At 39.0% G+C, this 18,468-nt stretch overlaps 1 protein-coding gene across 8 annotated transcripts in view; it reads left to right on the top strand.

Annotated features, from left to right (window-relative positions):
- The window catches only part of inpp5l (inositol polyphosphate-5-phosphatase L), an 18,261-nt gene extending 1,204 nt beyond the window's left edge, over nt 1-17,057 (top strand). Inside the window, exons 1-16 of one of the 8 annotated variants that reach the window (XM_046034254.1) lie at nt 2,097-2,322; nt 3,681-3,722; nt 3,989-4,089; nt 4,666-4,753; nt 7,687-7,750; nt 8,370-8,473; nt 8,719-8,771; nt 11,144-11,263; nt 11,556-11,640; nt 11,747-11,842; nt 11,927-12,001; nt 12,316-12,389; nt 12,480-12,591; nt 14,378-14,446; nt 14,535-14,610; nt 15,512-17,057. In XM_046034254.1, coding sequence (XP_045890210.1) covers nt 4,055-4,089; nt 4,666-4,753; nt 7,687-7,750; nt 8,370-8,473; nt 8,719-8,771; nt 11,144-11,263; nt 11,556-11,640; nt 11,747-11,842; nt 11,927-12,001; nt 12,316-12,389; nt 12,480-12,591; nt 14,378-14,446; nt 14,535-14,576 — 1,017 coding nt within the window. In that variant the 5' untranslated portion in view covers nt 2,097-2,322; nt 3,681-3,722; nt 3,989-4,054 and the 3' untranslated portion in view covers nt 14,577-14,610; nt 15,512-17,057. Of the gene's footprint in view, nt 1-2,096; nt 2,433-3,349; nt 3,442-3,536; nt 3,556-3,680; nt 3,723-3,988; nt 4,090-4,665; nt 4,754-7,686; nt 7,751-8,369; nt 8,474-8,718; nt 8,772-11,143; nt 11,264-11,555; nt 11,641-11,746; nt 11,843-11,926; nt 12,002-12,315; nt 12,390-12,479; nt 12,592-14,377; nt 14,447-14,534; nt 14,611-15,486 lie in introns of those variants that run through there. The other 7 variants (XM_046034252.1, XM_046034253.1, XM_046034256.1 and 4 more) reach the window with 7 other exon arrangements.
- The last annotated feature ends 1,411 nt before the right edge of the window (nt 17,058-18,468 follow it).

The raw sequence follows: 18,468 nt of genomic DNA, 5'->3' as shown, positions 1-18,468 counted from the left end.
CCCCCCCCCCCCCCCCCCCCCCCCTCCATTATTTATATAATAATATTATTATTACATAATTAATAGGAATAATAATATCAGTCCAATGTGGACACTCTCCAGTTGTGGCTGCTCAGACTTATCATCGTCTCCCACAACTGGTAACTGCAGTGTGTGCAATCAATCCCTGTTGAAAAACACTGTTTATAATGATGGGACAGAGAGTCCAGGCGTTATCATAATCTATAGCATTTACATCATCAGCTCCAGCTGTAACGCTATATTTCCATGATGTTATGTAAGTTATAGTTTAAAGCGCTGTCTTAGATGTTTGTATCTTTAATAAGACCACTTTTTATTAGGGATTAAAGATGTTAGACTGGAATTGAATTATTCTAAACACATTGCTAAATAAATAAAGTATAGTAGTAGTAGTTCTGGCCTATGCTGGGCTGACAACATTTTCAGACTTTGCAGGGAGGGGGGCTCTTATGCACTCATGGAAATTTGGCTCGGGACCATGTTTCCAGTTGCCAAAACTGGCTCCAGTGAAAACATGTTAGATCCCATTGTGGGAGATATGTATACAGATGAATATCTTCCCCGGGGGACTTGAGTTTTTCTACTTACTCAAGCCCCCCCCCCCCCCCCCCCCCCCCATTTCTATAAACAAACACTCCTAAACGTTCGCTCAGCCTTCGGGATAAGAGCAAAACCTTAAGCACATCACTGGATAAATCCTTTTGCTTTACGGTGCTGAACTAGTCGAGTGTCCGGTAAGAGCAGTTTAGCCTGTGAGACAGTCTACTCTGCTACTTTGTGCCACGAGCAACATTTCTATGGCACACCATAGCAGTATCCTGGAAGTCCATTGTTTCTCATGAGCTTGTGTAATGATTATGTATAGTTGCATTAGATATTATTGTTTATCAAACTTTACTTTATTCATACCAAGTGTATCAGACAAAGAATAATTTGTAAGACCCTTACTTGTTGGAACACATTATTGCCAATTTGCATAAGTATTATCATACAGGTTGGAACAACAAATCATTTATTTACTGGATTCAGTCCTGTGGAAGCTTAAGGTCCTCTCTTGTTCAAAGTGCAAATCCAGAAGTGGAAAAAAGATAACTGTTTTTTAGCTGGATTGTTAGTATAATTGCTGTATGATCTTTATCTCTAAAACATATATATTACAATTATAGGCCCTGTATATATATATATACTATGACTCAGATCCGGGTCGGTTGACAGAGCCAATGTTAATGACTGCATGTTAGTGGCCAGAATGATATGAGAGTAGTTCTTCAGGTCACAGTGGCTGAGCTGCAGTCATCTCTTGCAGGCTGCTATGCAAATATACTATGCAAAGCCATTTCTCAGTTGGTATGAAGCCACCTGGCCTCACAGAAGATTGTACATTACTCTGTGACTACAGTGCAGGGCAAATTCTGAAGCGGGTGTGTAAGAAACGACATGTTCAAATACCACAGTTTAGCTTAAGGGGCAGTTGTTTCTTGTTGCAGGCTGCTAAAAAGTCAGAGTCAGAGGAGATTTTCTGGTATGAGGATCAGAGACACAAGAAGCTTTTAGTGTAACTGTGAGGTTAACTTTAACTTTACCTAGCATCCTGTGGGACATATTTGTCACACCCATTGTGGACCTTCCATTGTCACAACTCAGTAAATCAACCTATTTATCAGTTTACAGCTACACAGGGCAGCAAGGTGGAAGAAGTAACTAATAAAACAAAATTTCAACTGCCAGAAATCACGTAAGAAGGTGTTTCCATGTCTATACTATAAAGCAGATTATTATTTGGGCAAATATCTACACTGTTAGGGTGCAACCTTGTTATATACATCCTTACAAATCCTGTGTGGTGTAGCTTTAATAATTACAGTATAAATGGAAGTCTACCTGTGGTTCTAAACAAGGAAGGTCTGCTAAGTAATCATCAACATTGTTTGACAGATTGCTGTGTGTAAGGCTTCCTCATCATCAGGGATGATGTGTTAGCAGTGGCCAGATTATGACAGGTGCAGCAACACTTGAATGAGACTACATCCTGGAACTTATTAGTTGTATGCTCCAGGATGTAGGAACACACAGGATAATTTTTCCAAACAAACTTTGTTTGTTTTAACCTGCTCAGAGATAATATTATTTGCTTTCTGTGATTGATAAGTTCCTGACTTCCATTTGACCCGGTTGTCTGTTAGCTGACAATGTAATTTTAAAGCCAGAAGCTACAATGATTTTTTTTTTTGTAAATGAATAAATACCTTTTTCGTAGGGCAGCAGCCACAGCAGGCAGCTGTTTTCAACGATAAAGCTCAGGTAAACGTATCTGAATACATAAAAAAGTAAATGGTCCTTGATGAAGATGAGAGACATGCACTTGAAGATGAAGATATGAGGATAGAAGTATGGTGGCTGTGAACTTCCAAGTAACTTACCATTAGCTAGCTGACATTGTTAACGGTAGCTTGGCAGCTAAAATGCTTTAGCTACTGTTAGCATTTTAATATGTTGTGTTTATGTATGGTTGCTACCTTGCTAAAAATAAATAAATAAACAAGAGTTTATGCAGTGATGCTACAGCTGTATGCAGCACAGTATATGGATTATTAACACTAACGTTACGTGCTATGGCTGGTGTCATTTTATGACCTAAGTAAGCTGCATCTAGATTGCTAGTTGAAAAGGCTGGTGCTCAGTGTGTTTAACTTCCAGTGTTTTCACGTTAGCTAGCTAGCCAAACAGTCCTTTCAATTGCTCCACTGCAAAAACTAAAATCTAAGTAAGATTAATTATCTTAATTGAAGGCAAAATCTACTTGTTTTTTGTCTGACAAGATATTTCTTCTTACCAGGCGGTTTTTATGTTAGAGAATTTTTTTTGTCCTTAAGTAGCAAGTGAAATATTCTTGTTCTGTAGGCAGATAATTTTGCTTATTTTAAGTAATATTTCCCCCATTTTAATGCTTTTTCCCCTTGTTTTTGAGAGCTCACTTTTTGCAGTGCTCCACTGTGGAAGAAATATGAGGAGGAAAAGAAATGTGACATGAAAAGGAATTGTTGAGTGGGGACAATAGCTAACTGTATGCCAATACAAAAAAAAGGAAAAAAGGAGTTGGAAAAACAAAATGAGCAAGTGAAAGAAAATTTAAGGGTAAAACATGTTGTAACTTATTTGATAGTAACGGAAAAACTAGCTTGGTAAAAAAGTTGGAGGTTAAAAGAAAAAGTATGCTTAATGTATTTGTTTACACTATATTTCTTTTTAAAAAGTGTTATTTATTGATTTACTCAGCTTTATTTTTGTTCTAGATTTTATCAGCTAGCAAGTCAACGTGTTGGAGTATCTACAGCTAAACAACCACATATTTACCTCAAGAGTTGGTAGAGACCGAAACAGAGCAAAAAGGAGATTGAATATTTGACTTTTGCTTGTCAGGTCACCAGAAATGAGAAACCAAATGAATGCTAACATTGCTCTGTGTCTGCTGGATGTATTTATAGCCAACTGTGCTCACACATTAGCTATAACATCTTTATTAGGTGTTAAAATGTCAGTGTTGTTTACAGCTTGGTGCACTGCTCCCATTAGGGTTACAGGTTTAGTGTTTGATTGTAAACCATTTCTTACAGAATGATTGCATGTCTTTGATGAGTTTTCTCTTTGTCATTTTATAGGTGGGTGAAATTCAAAACGAATGGGTGCAAGAACTGTATAGGGTAAGTTTGAGCCTCCTTGGTTTTGCAGTACTAAATCACAGTTTCAAACATTTTAAATTTTGTGGACAGTCTGGTACAGTTCAGGTTCCTGGAAAACAGACTCTTGGAAAATGTGATAGTGGATAATATAGTCACACCAGGCCCAGCATAGATATTCAATAACAGAAAAACTCCATATGACCCCTGATAGAAAATTGACTTCATCTTGTAACAGTGTTGAACCTCTTCACTCCTCATTACTCAGACCCGTTTGTGCTTTGTTACAGACCATCCACAGCTACAAGCCGAAGTTCATCGCCCTGCACTTCCAGGAGGTGGGAGGGAAGGACTACATGGTCAACATGGGCCTTGCTGAACAGTTCTTTTGGTAGGACCGATGTGCCGCTCATGATCCATGTTGGTGGTGTTACAAGATGAAGTCATGTTCTTCCTTCACCATCTGTTTAATGTTATCACAAACATAAAAAATAAAAAAAACATAGTCCTTTATCTTTCTTTTCATTTTCCATGCATTCAAAAAGGCAACAAAATCTTATTTTCATTATTAATTAATTTGCCCAATTATTTTCTCCATTAATAAGGTAATCGTTGGGTCTATAAAATAATACCCATCACAGTTCCCCAAAGCTTAAGTGGATATATTTAGAAAGCTTGTTGTGTCCACCAAACCGTCCCAAACCCAAAGATATTCAGTTTACAATCACATAAATCACACAAACATTCACATTTGAGAAGCTAGAACCAGGCAATTATGCTTAAAAAAATTACTTAAAAAGTAATTGACCATCAAGATTCTTGCCAATTAATTTTCTATCCATCAACTAATCTCTTCAGCTCTGTGAAGAAGAAGATATATGATATATGAAGATATATATGTCAAAGGGAACAGGCTTTTTTTGCTGTCTCCCCTACTCATAGCTCCGTTGTGCTCTGTTGTCTCCAGGAGCATTGAGTCCAGTGAGGAAATGAAAGACTTTGACAGGTCCTGCATCTACGTGGACAACCAGTTCAAAGCAGAAGACAGCTTCACGGTAAGACCAACTTCTAGAGTAGTTCACATGTGCTTCCACTAGATGGGGTCCTCCTCCATGTTAGTGCTCAGAGATAAAAGGAGGTCTTGGATCCACTCAGTTAAGTGACAAGCAGGAGTTGGTTGACGGTTAACCCTTGAGTAAAAACCCGAGTTTCTAGACCCCACTAGAGAATCAGAAAATGTCAGCTCTTTTGTCATAACATACAATGAAACACACATTTTGGGTTGGAAAACAGCCAACATCTGACAGCAATTTCCCAGCATGTCAGAGAATGTTATTAAGTCCTTGTTCCTGAAGTCACATGTTATACACGTATGCATTAGTTATTGCACTCTTGGCTTTATTTATACTTAATCAATCTGAACGTATAGTTTGACTGTATATAACAATATACAAAGAGTAGAGTTCCCCAATACTGACAGCATGTGATAACTAAGGTTGACCAAGATTGATTAAATTTGTACATGCCCATAATTTATTTGATTTTGTTTATTTGATTTTATTTTGTTGTTGCAAAGTAGGTAAATGTAAATATAATAAAAACATAAAAAAAATGTCATTAAATAAAATATAATAAAATCTCATCATACAAATGTCTTGAATCTCACCACAAAGGGTGTGTGTGTTTATGGGTTTCATACATCAAGCCTCACTGCACAATCTCAGAAATGTGGGGAAAAACCACAGCCAAATATAAGTGACATAGGTCTCAAAGACAGAGTATGAAACAATGTTGTAATAGTTACACAGTATGAGCACAGACAGAGGAGATGATCTTAAAGATAGGTTTGTTAAGTCACCCATGCCATTACCTACATCTCGTACCGTCATCTATCGTTGAACTCGGAGTCTGTTTCTATAGCTGAAGTCTGAGCTGGCACTCATCTGTGCTTGGCGGGACACTGCTCGGTTCATGTGCTCAGCCTTAATCTCCACACCTGCCGTGAAAACCATTTCTCGCTTCTAACTTCGTTTTTAGTGACCTCACACAGCACAAAAAAGTTTAAGGTCTTTTTACTTGGAATCGAACTGTGCGCGTAATTGCTCATGATGGGTTCGTCAGTATTAGTTTCTCTGATGTTCTGCCCTGGTTGAGAGCACCTCCCCCAGTTGAGAAAAGTGGCTGAGTATTTCTTAAACTATTAACCCTTGCTCCTCCCATGTGATACCCCCACACTGGACGTCTGACAGTAGGGGTCAGTGGCTGCATCTGTAGACTGAAGGTGTGTGATGTAAAAAGGGGAAAGTCAATGGCCAGGTGTGGGGGAGACAGGCCAAAGTCAATACATTTAACTCTAGATTAAAACTATTGATCCCAGCCCATTTGTGAGCAATAAATAAAGTGTGAGGGGGGCTGGAAGACAGCTGGGACTAAGTTTGTTCGCACCCTCCACTGTTTGCGCTGAGAGTGTTTCAGCCTGCCCCCACCCCTCCTAAAGACTCATTCTCATTTCGTCTGTGCCACCTGCATTGATTTTCAATTTGTTTCCCCTTGGCTTTGGATCATCAGTTATATGGCCAAGAGAGAGTTTGGGGGGTTCTCCTTTCAGAGGGGCTGCAGGAGCAGCGGGGGCAGACTTGCATGCATTCCCAGTACAAATGGTGTTTTGATAAAAAATCACTTGTAAGTCAATATTTTTTTATTAAACTGTGCACAAACCTGATTGATGAAGATAGGTGTTTGGCCGAGTATGTGGAGGAGAATGTGTATCTGTGTGTGTTTGTGTACTTGGCTGTGCTATTTAAACAAGATATTGTACTGATCAAACATAAATTAGCTAATTGTCAGACTCCTTGAATCTTCTTTTTGGAAACATTCTTTGCTCAGCTTTTAGCATGAAGTTAAGAACACTATCAGACTCGTTCAAATAGCTCCCTGGCACTAACCTTAGTTTGGACAAGTTGGTCGCTAATTGCCGCTCACTGGAGCCGACCACGGAGACACTTCCATTTTATTAAATGAGGATGACTTTGGCACTGAAGATAAATGATCTCTTCAGGGAGAGATCTCTCATGCTCCGGCTGGATGTTTGTGTATGGGTTGGAGGGGGAGAACAGCGGTCCGTCACGCCCCGAGCCCCCTGAGCACTAGCTGATTTTTCTTCGGCCCCCAGTCACAGCGGCAGCGCTGGCAGACAGCAGGCCTACTGCTTAATACCTTTTAAATTGTTTTAATTTTCTGTCTTTATTGATCTCACAGGGCATGATTAATCAGATCAGTGGAGCAGGCAGTTAGTACATTAAAAATTGTCAGCCTCATGTCAGGGATGATTGGGTGCTGAAGGGTGCGTGCGAGGGGCAGTATGTGGATGTGTTATGTGTTCACTTTGAACGTCTCTATTCTTTAAAGTTTCGTGTGTCTTTGGGAGAGCAACAATATACTGTGTTGCACTGGATTGTTCAATACAAGGCTCACAATTTAGATCACATCATGGGGATTCAATTCATCCTCTCAGCGGTTAAGTTGAGACGATTTCTCCTTTTTTTTGTCACCATATTCAGATGTTTAGGTTTCATTCAACCACTCCAAATGGGTCTGACAGAGCTCATTTGTTACATTTAAATAGCTTAAATATTATAGTTTTGTTAAGTTCAATGCGATATTGAAAATAGAAATATGTAAAAAAAAATATATATATATATATATATATTTGCATGCACTTTGGCTGGACTAAACATGTCAAAATTTAGCTTAAGGGGATTATTTTTGTGTATTTTCTGCAGGTGTCGGAAACTAAAGGTGTCAACAGTAAAAGTGTGATTTCAGTATGAATTTCTTAGATCCTTATCAAGCTCAGGAGTTTGCAGCTATGATTTTAGAGTGGTTAAACTGAAACTGATTTAACATTGTAACTTTTTTTGTGTGCTGTTGCCAGGTACATTCATCAGATGTTGTGACTTTTCTGTTCTTTATTTATCTCCCTCCACAGGCTTTGGGCAGCATGTACTTCATCCACAAGACACTGAAAAACATCTATCAGTATGATTTTAATGGTAAAAACATTACTCCCTATACATAATGTTTGCATTTTCTTTTATCCTTTTATTGTTGGTCGGCTGGTGATGGATTCATATTTATTTTTTACTTGAAAAAAAGAAAAGAGATAATTTTAGTTAACATAAGTCAACATAAAACATTCCCCTTGCTTCCTGTCCTGTTTCATAATGGCTCATATCTTCAATAAAGTAAAAACAACGTTGCATATGATTGGCAAGATCCTTGTCATTTTTTGAGATCAGGTATTTCAGGTCATTTCTCTGTGTATAATGCCAGTTGGATGGCCACCCCTCCCGGCCAGATTTTTGCAAAGAACCTGAATTTAAAGTGGAGCTGTTATTTTCCTGCTGCATAGTCCCCTCACGTTAGGCGTGAAAAAGCTCCTCAGAAAAGCTTATGGAAGAACCATAAACATCCTGCAGCTGCCACTCGCTGTGTGGCCCAAACCGATTGTTGTTCACCCAAACACAGTCTAATGGCTCGCTTATAGATCCTCTCATCACGTATGCCGCTCTGATGAGGTTAACACCAGTTTATTGATTACTGTTTGCATGTTTTCTCACTCATTTTACATGTCACACCTCTCCTTCCCCCCTCCCTCTCTCCCTCTCACAGTTAAGGATTTTAAAGCAGTGTCGGGGCAGAACAAACACATGGGCTCTCTGGATGTGGTCGCCGCAGTGGAGAAAGAAAAATTCCCAAAGAATTTCTGGCCTGATGTGAGTATGCACGAGCGTGCGTTCATGTATGTGTGTGTATGAGTGTGCATGTGTGGGGAGGGGTACGTGAGGACCAAAGGGAGATGTTGGGACAAATGAGTCTACTGGGGCTGTAGGGGCTGTCTGCTTGCTCTGACAGGGAGATGAGACAAATTATGTGAAAGGATCAATAATTATCAGTTTGGCCCTTCAAAGACACGGCTCACTGCTGTTTAGTGACTCACCCTAATTTGTCTCTGTTGCAGTTCAAGTGGTCCAGAAAGGGCTTCATGAGGACCCGCTGGATCATACACAACCAGTATGTACTGTACACTAACCTCACCTTGATAAAAAAGTCAAGGTTGGACTGGGTCACTTTCACTTTTGGTTGTTTGCTTGTTGTTGACTTTTGTGAAATCCAGTTCATTTAACTGTCCTCATAACTCCCACTTTTAGAACAAAACTAGCACTGCTGTGATCCCCGCGATACATAGATACAAAGAAGCCCTGGCTTAATAGAATAGCAGTCTCTGAAGTATCATACGATAAATAAGAAACAAAAGAAGGTAAATCATGAATGATCTGTCAAACAAAGGACAGTCTGTTTTCTTTCTTTCTCTTTCCAGTTCTGTCACCACCTCAGAAGAGGGCTGGGTTTCACATCATTACTGGGGCTGACCTTACTTTGAGATGTATTTATTTCTTTTACAAAACACTTTTCTTACGTTTAAAGCAGCATTGTATTTATAGATTTGTATTAACAGTGTATCACATGACTACTTGTAAACTAGGTGATAATATCCTTGTGTTGTGTGAGCAGCTTGTTTCGGCTACCCACAAGAGGCCAAAGATCAGTTAATGCAGGTTTTACCAAAAGCCAAGGTTCAAATGTTAAATGTTCTCTAAACACAAGCAGCTGGAGAACTTCCCCTAAATAAAGTGGTCTAACATTGGCAAAATTATGATTTAAACAGTGAATATCTGACCAGACTAGCTAAATATTATTTATTAAATCAAGTAATCTAACGATATATTTTTCAATTAATCCACTGACTAATTTACTGACACTCAAGGTGTTTTATTATTCGATTAATATAACAATTAATTTATCCAAAGAAATATCAAAAACCTTTCTCATTAATAATTCAATATTTTCTTCAATTATCCTGAAAAAGAGACACATAAAGCACATTAGAATAATGATGTTATTGGCATATTTTAAAATGAGTCTTAATTTCCACGTTACTGCTGTGTTATGATATTAGTAATAATAACAAGACCCTATTTGTCAGATGTGTAAATAATACTGGACCTCAAAATCAAAAGGATTTCTGTGATACACAGATTAATGTAATCACTTGATGTCTACCCTTTCCCTGAACTGGAGAATCAGTATTTTCAATGAAGTACTTGACTTAAAATGTAAAATGGTTATGACATGGATTTATTTCATCACTGGAGTAATAGGCTTTTAGATAATCACTGGCAAATGTATTTTTGCATCAGTGTTGTGCAAAGAAAATAACTGAAACAATTTACAAACGGTAGCAACAGCCTGTAATATTTGTTGAAGCCATTTTCTCGTGGCAGTTAAAGTGAATAGAAAATATAAAGTAACTTAACATTGGGGTGATGAAAAAACATTTAGAAAATCAATTGTGACTACTACTAAGAGAAACACGTTCCTTGTGTTGATAATCCTAATCTATCAGGCTTATGTGGGGACAAAAAGTAAACAGGATTTGCGGTGCTGCTGTCTTAACAAGAGCTTACAGAGCAACCTTACCACTTTGTTGGGGCTGAGTCCAAAATACTCCCAAACTTTAGATAGTTGCAGGCTGTTTCTTTAGCTGCTGCAACTGCTTGTTCTCGTATTCCCCCCGAGAACAAGCAGTTGCAGCATTTCATTGCGACTCGCCGAAGCACGTTATGCAAATCAACGTTTTATTTGGAATTGATGACGTCGATGAATTGCCCCAGGCCTAGACCAGATGTCAGATGTCTGACAGTTTTCACGTTTTGGTTGGTACAAAACAAATATTGTGGTATGATACCCAGCCCTGCCTCTGCCGTGGCTCAAACACACATCTTCTGTTAAATCGCTGTTTTCTTCTGTGTTGTATTCTGTGGATGTTTTACAAGAAACATCTTTTTATTATCACCTGTTTTACAAATAGCACCCTGGGGCTGACCCAGACTGTGTCCATATTTTTATTTACTTAGCAAATGCTGTATGTTTTGAATCCCCTGAATTGAAACAAAGCTACAGCCTTAAACCAACTTGGACAAATCACACAGTGCTGCTGCTACAGCCTGTGATTTCTGAGAACTTTAGTCACTGTTTGCTCTGTTGTGCTGCAGTGGGGCGGGTAATTATAATAGGAGCACACAATCTGTGTGCTACAACATTACGCTGTAAGTCAACACAGCTCGTTGGTTGGATGCACATTAATTGTTTTCCAGTGACAGCCAAAGAAAAGGAGTAAGCACTCGGTACAAAAGACAAATGTGCTTGTTTGTTGACTCAGCATTAACACGAGTGCGCTCATTGATAAGAACTCTCCTCATAAGTGACACCCGTGTTGGCACACACAATCACCTATCATATGTCGGGTTTTGTTGTTATCAGATTGGTTCCCTGTTTCTCCACCTGCCACATATCACCATATTTTGTCTGTGTGTTCTCCACAGAGGTCTGGACCTGGTCAATGTCCACCTGTTCCATGATGCCTCCAACCTCATTGCCTGCAACTCCAGTCCTTCCATTTACTCAGCCAACCGCAAACGCGCTCTCAGATATGTCATCAACAGGTCAGATTTCCAGCTGCACACAGCTATGAAAAGCTTTACTGTAAAATGTAAAAGACGACAGCAAACACAGATTTAAAAAAATGATAATGACTCCTTGCCTGACTGAATGACCTCTATGATATATAAGTATATTTCTTACTCTCTTTGATAATATCATCTGCTGTCAGAACACCTTTCTTATCTTGTGAACAGGATATTTCTGGAATTTACAGAAACTCTGACCTTTAACCCTTTCACCAGAGAAAAAGACACAAACATCTGTGTGATTCCTGACATTGCTATTTCCTTCCAGGATATCAGACAGCCGCTACACTCCTCTGCCTTTCTTCCTGTTTGGAGATTTCAACTTCCGATTAGACACACTGAGTCTGGTCCAGGTATGTAACCGTTTTTATCTCTCCTGAAGCTCAGATGACAGGGATGTGAATCGGACCTGGCACTGTGACACAGACCTTTTTCCTGTGTTTGTGTTTCTGTGAGCAGCACCTGTCCACCTCGGCAGATGTGCAGACAGTGAAGATGGACAGCAGCAACAAAGTGGAGAAAATCATCTGCGAAGAAAAAGATAACGACCACCAGGTGATTAAAGCCAGTTCAGTTGAGACGCCAGACATTTTGTTATTAGACCTGCTTTCACTTTAGCCGCCTTCACTTCATGTGCAGGTCGTGCTCCACATTGAGGAAAAGATGTTTGACTACTTGCACCAGGCGATTTTCAGGGAGGACAATGGCAGAGCAGTGAGTACACAGTTTCAACTTTGACCCACACTGATCCCATCAGCTGCACCCCGTGACTATTACCTATAATACAACAGGCTGCTTAGCAACAATCTGACATTTCTTTGCAGATTTTAGATTAGATCCTATCAGCGGAAATAAAGTCCTATGAATGATAGTACAGTAAATACAAAAAGCTTGGAGGTAAACAAAACTGCGATAACTCTGACAGTAAACTGGGTTTTCACCCATTCTCAAGTTGCACTCACTCAGCTCAGGCTTGGTTTTTAATGTGTTGAGATTTCCTGTAATCAGTAATGGACTCTATCCTGCAGCTTTTGAAATATGACAAAGAAGTCACAGCCTTTCATGATGTTATTAGGGAAGAGGACATCACGTTTCCACCCAGGTAAGACTTGTAACTGAGCTACGTGCTGCAAACACAGTGTGCATAAAATTCCACATCTGTTGTTATCCAATAAGTGTCTCTCTCTCGCAGCTACCCCTACAGTGAAGAGTACACTAAACCGACCCAGTACATGAACACTCGCTGTCCCGCCTGGTGTGATCGGATCCTCATGTCAAACACAGCCCAGGAATTCATCCATAAGGTCAGTCAAGGCTGACGGTCATTATCTCTAAATCTGAAATTCATAACTTTCTGCATGTTAACTGTTTTTACACTTCCACACAAAGTGCATAATATATTTCTTCATAAAAGGTTTATATATGCTCAGTTTAATGCAGGATTGCAACTTCTTAATAGACAAGGCTAAGTGGCGAGTGGGCCTTTCTAACACCATTGTCCAAAGAATATTTACGTTCTTACATGTCTAGAGGGTTTATTACAAGATTAATGAAATTTATCTTAAAAGCTGACCGATGGTTCTATTATGGGCTAGTACATTATCTTTAAATCCCTTATCTTTCGTTTGAAATAATATTCACCCTTGTTTTGAGCACTTTGCCTTTTTTTTCTCTTTTTGATGCCTCGGATAGATTGCAGGATTTTGTATCACAAAGTCATTTTCAAAACAGTGAGTCCTTGATTTCAGAAAGAGGCAGAACAAAAACAGGCTTGTTTCTTCTAGCCTCACATGTCTTTGCTTGAACCCACTGTGTCTTCGCCATCCTCAGAGCTGCTGTAAATTTCCTAATTACCGTATTCCTTGCTTCAAACTGGCCTCTGGCTGTCTTGGTGGCTGTGTATGGTCCTGGTCTGTGCTCACTGGGAGGCTGCTGAGACCGGTTGGGTTGCCTTCTCATGTGGCTCTGGTTGTGGTGCTCATCCAGGTGCCGCTCCCCAGCTGCATTCCCGCTGGGTCTCTTACCTCGGGTCTGATAACCTCTTCCTTGTCAAATCGAGTCAAGTCAAGTCAGTTTATTTAAAAAGAACCACTGTTGAACAAAGTGATGTACAAAGTAATGCAATTAAAACAACGAGAAAAAAGCTATAAAAAAAATAAAATAAAAATGCAGCGATAATAAAACATACGACGTTGATGAAGCATACAGCAATAAATAGAAATGTAAAGCAACCAGGACAGATAAGGGTGAATGTCTCTAGACTGCCAAAAATAAAAATATATTTTAAGACAAGACTTGAAAGGCTCGGTAGTCGGGAATGATCTAATGAGAATGGGAAGTTTCTTCCACAGTCTTGGGGCCACAACCGAAAAGGCACGATCCCCCTTTGTTATCAGTGGAGCCTGTGGCATAGTTCAGAGGAGCAGGTTTGACGATCTAAGACACTTGTGGCGATCCAAAGCTCTTGTGCTAGTGATGTAAACAAACAGCAACACTCTCCTAGTAGCGCGAGCTCCCAGTCTGGCTAGGTCAGCTAATAGAACTGCTAACTAGCTAATGGCAGAGCCTACAGTAAGCAGCAGTGCCATTTACATCTATGACCATGGATGTATAAGATCCACATACATGGCACTGATAAGCAATGACTTTCCCTGATATTTTTATCCCGGTCCAAACGACAAAGCGCAGCTCCCAAATGGAGTATGAGGTCTTTTTTTAACAACAACTGACAGCAGTTGCTGTGAAAGACTCTTCTCATCAACTTACTTACAGTTCATTCGAATATTAGGGGTCAGCCCTAATAGCTACTAAAATGTATTATCTGTTATTAGCATTATGCTGTTGATTTAAATGTGTGTAAAACATTTCACTTTCTGTGAAATGGCTCTGGTCTGACCAGAATGTTTTGGCACCGCTGTACGACCCGGGAAAATGTGCAAGGCTCAACATCTAACAACACTTGACCATGCAGATGCAATTTAATTGAGTCATTTTAACTAAAAGTTATAGATGTAAGTGTTAATGTTGAATGTTCCATTTTCATATTGGCTTTGTCTAGTAGATTAAATAAAAGTTCCCTCTTCTTTTCAGAGAGATGACGATGAGAAGAGTGTTGTTTACGACACAGTGGGCCCTAATATCTGTATGGGAGACCATAAGGTAACAGTTTAAATAGCATGTACATTGTGCAGGCAAACAAACCAGCCATGTAGAGTAACTCTGGTGTGTTCTTGTGTTTTTCTCGTAGCCGGTTTTCTTGTTCTTCTCACTGAAGACAAACGACCATTGACTCGGATCCTTCTCAATGGTCAGAGCATGTGCCAGTAAGTGTTTCTATACCGTACAGCGTGTGGAAGTGTATATGTGTCTATGGGGTGATTCGAAAGGAGGGGATTCAGTGTGTGAGAGCAATCACAATAATCTCGCTCCGTTCCCCAGAGAGCCATAAGCCAGGCTGGCCCACTAGAGTCAGGATATGAACTAAGATGAAGTGCCTGAGGGACACGAGTGTTCCTTTGTGTCTAGCATAGTAGGATCACAGGCAAACAGCACCTTTAACTGATATATGTCCATTGAATCCTCTCCACTGTCACTATTTCTACACGCTAAGTGCATTGCTGGCCCGCTTTTCATTAATTACCATCTGGATGGTCGGCAGGACAGACATGAATTGTGCTGGACAGCATATTGGCATTTTTACGGCCATGATTTTGTTTTGCTGCCGTTTAAATTTATTTTTTTAAGGATGGACTGCTTTTTCATGAATGTCCTTATCCACTTAGATCCGCGCAGTGAAGATGCTACAACCAGCTTGCTTTTTCATTTGTGTTTGACATTTTGAGACATAGAGCATATTAATTTCAGTACATTAGTAACTTGATATTTCTCAGGCCACATTTGAGCAGTAAGAGAGAGGTGTCATTTTTTTTATGCAATACATGTTGATAAAAAGCACTTTTTTATGAATGGGACATTTTATACCTTACATTTTAATTAAATACAGAAGTTGCATAACATATTAATTTATGATCACATGGGATTGGTTAGCCTCATTTCTAAAGGGAGGTGTTTTTTTGTTTGCTTTGAATGGCTGCCAATGGCTTTGGTATTAATTGTGTCAGATAATGGGGTAGACGCTCTTTATGATTACCGTAAGTGATGTGATTCACGTTATAACACTTTTGTGTGTGTGTGTGTATGTGTGTGTGTGTGTGTCTGCCGCAGGTCTTCGGCCACACCTTCCACAGAGCTCTTCCACAGTGTCAGTACTAGAGGTTAATCAACATGATGGTTACCCGCCACAACCCACCAACTCATCAGCCAGCTACGGGTCTCGACACATTTAGTCCCCGTTGTTAAAACCCCGACCTCATGTCACTGGTGTCTCCCATCTGATCTCATTGCCACATACTGTCGACCACAGCTGCAGAGACACAGATTTATCAGCTGCTGTCGTGGATTTCTGAGGCAGTTGCTCTGATTCTTCAACTCACTCTCAGATCTTAAGCCCCCCTCACCTGAAAGCTCAGTGTCACTGAGGACGTCAATACAGTTCCTGCTTGCAGCCATGGAGACTGTGATCGAACGATGACATAAAGACTGCAGTGTATGATTGTGGACCAGCCCTTTTACATGGATGTGTACAAGAATATGCAACGTTTTTATAAGAGCGATTGTGGTCATTACATTTTTTTAAATGTCTTTTTTTACAGGCAGTGTCAGATAACCCCCGGCCAAGGCATCACAAATTTACTCATTCTGTTTTGGCGCTAAGTAATCTATGAAATCTCAGTCAGTCAGGCCGCTCTGTAGCAACTGAACTGGATAGCTTCCACTCAGTAGGTTTTCAATTAGCAGTTGAATTCAGCCAATCACAAGCCAGTATTGTGAAACTCCTTTTAGCGAAATAATTTGAAGAACATCAGTGTTGTTATGAGTTTATGTAAAAAAGGAAATAATGAAAACTAAAAAATATGTGATCTGACCAAGTATAGGCCTACTGAGCATGTGTGCATGCTTTTATTTTGTATTTTATTACATTTTTAGTTCAGGTATTTACTTTTTTAAGTTGTTTACTATCAATATAAGCAGTATATTTTACACCACAGGGAAACACAGTAGAGGAATGCTGCTATCTCAGTTTCCTGTTGACATGTTTAGTCAGTTATCCTCTGTAGCTAAAATATTTTCCATGAAGGATTTCTCACTTACATGTAGCTGCTTCATCACAGCAGCTTTAACTATGTCACAAGTCTCTTGATTACTGTGCATAACAAAATCTATTACAGAATTTATTTTGATAAATGTATGTGGTGATAATAATATGGAAATGATGTAGAAAAGACACTAGACAGTGGACTAAAAGGCCAATAAGATTTTAAAGCAGCAACAAAACCAACTGCAACAGTTTTGTCTGTTTATGAATGTTGTGGTAGGAGCTGAATGAAGTAGTTTCACCTTGTTTAATTTGAAGCAGCATTCTTTTGCAGTTTTTTCCGTGTACCAATAATAATACCAAGTGCTTTATTCCACAAGCTATAACTCAGCAGTTCTCCATGTTTCGATTTCCTCAATTAGAGAAAGTTTTCTTCAGAAATCTCTTCCACCCCGTTCTGGTTGGCATCAACCATATTTCATTGCCAAAATAATTATACGTAGGGCTGGACGATATGGCCAAAAATTTTATCACAATAAAAAGTTTCATATCTTTTGATATCGAATTATCACGATAAATATCAAATCATTATTTCTTTTGAGTTTATAGACTCAATCAACAATTGATGCCAAACAGTGGATCACTTCACAAATCTGAGTTTGAACATTAAAAACAGTACAAACAATCTTTGTCAACAAATGTGCATGAGAAAAATTAAATAAAATCTTTTCTCAGTCCTTTTTCCTCAACAAAAGAAACATTTTAATAAAAAAATTAAGTCCTAATTCGTGTGTGATTCAGGTAAATAAAATCAAACCTTTATTGAATATTTATTTAACATTTGTTATATTGTTATTGAAAAACATTGCGATAATTATTGTTATTGTTTTATTGTCCAGCCCTAATTATATGGTAGGCCTTACATGTTTACTTCTAACTGCAGTTAAGGAATGTGGGCTTCACACGTGTGCGCTACCATACACAACACAGAAGGCACTTTTGCTTTTGGATTTCTTTGAATTTTGTCTTATTTTGTTGATTTATAGTCTCATATTATAACACCAGTTCTGTATAATATTTTTGATGTATGAGTAATTTGTTAGATTCTTCGATCTGGTTTCAAAAATGACTAATTGAAAGAATTGCAAACATGTTTTTGCTTCGTTACATCCATTCATTAGCCATACCTGCTTATCCAGCTTGGGCCAATTCCAGCTGATGTGTATAATATATATATTTTCTTAGTGTTTTGTGAAACGTCTTCTGTCTTCTTCATCTTGGTGGAACAGAGCAACCCTTATATTCATACATTAACACTTTTCATGCCTAAATTCACAGATATTCATATTAAGTTTGGACTGTCCGTCATGTTTGTACTGTGAATCAGTGATGCAAATGTCTGGATACTGGATGAAGAACAGTTTGTAAGTAATAAACTTTTAGCGGTTCACTGTTGACCAATCATGGGAGTGAAGTTTATTATAAGGCCAGTATTATCTTTAAATTAACTCTGGTCAAACACTACATCATTGTGATATTTCCCTCTTGTAAATAAAATATTACCCTAATAAACATTTTGCTCTGTTTTTTATTGGATCCACCAGCACTGCATATGCAATCAATATGTTGCAACACGCCGGGGATTTTGAGATTGACAGCTCTGGCTTTTCAGAACAACCAGTTATCCTTTATAATAGAATTTGAATCACAACTGTTTGGATATATACGTGAAAGACACAATGTCATTGGTCTTATTTCCCGATAAACCTGAAAGGTTGGGTGAAGTATTGCATGCCAAAGACAGTGCACGTTTCTTAATGCTGCTGCCTTTCAGGGTTTAGCTGTTAACTAAGAAAAGAGATATGGATCTTATAAGGGATGTCTGTTTTTTTACTTGCAAAATGGCACTAATGCTGACTTTGGGTCAGTGAGATAGAAGAAATATAGAGCAGAGCCATGCAAAATGGACACTGAGCCTGCACTACATTAACCCACTGTGTGTATATTACTGGATGTCTGTGTTATG

This window comes from Micropterus dolomieu, linkage group LG21 (assembly GCF_021292245.1).
Source record: "Micropterus dolomieu isolate WLL.071019.BEF.003 ecotype Adirondacks linkage group LG21, ASM2129224v1, whole genome shotgun sequence".
Taxonomy (NCBI): Eukaryota; Metazoa; Chordata; class Actinopteri; order Centrarchiformes; family Centrarchidae; genus Micropterus; species Micropterus dolomieu.
This window is presented reverse-complemented; position numbering and strand designations above follow the sequence as displayed.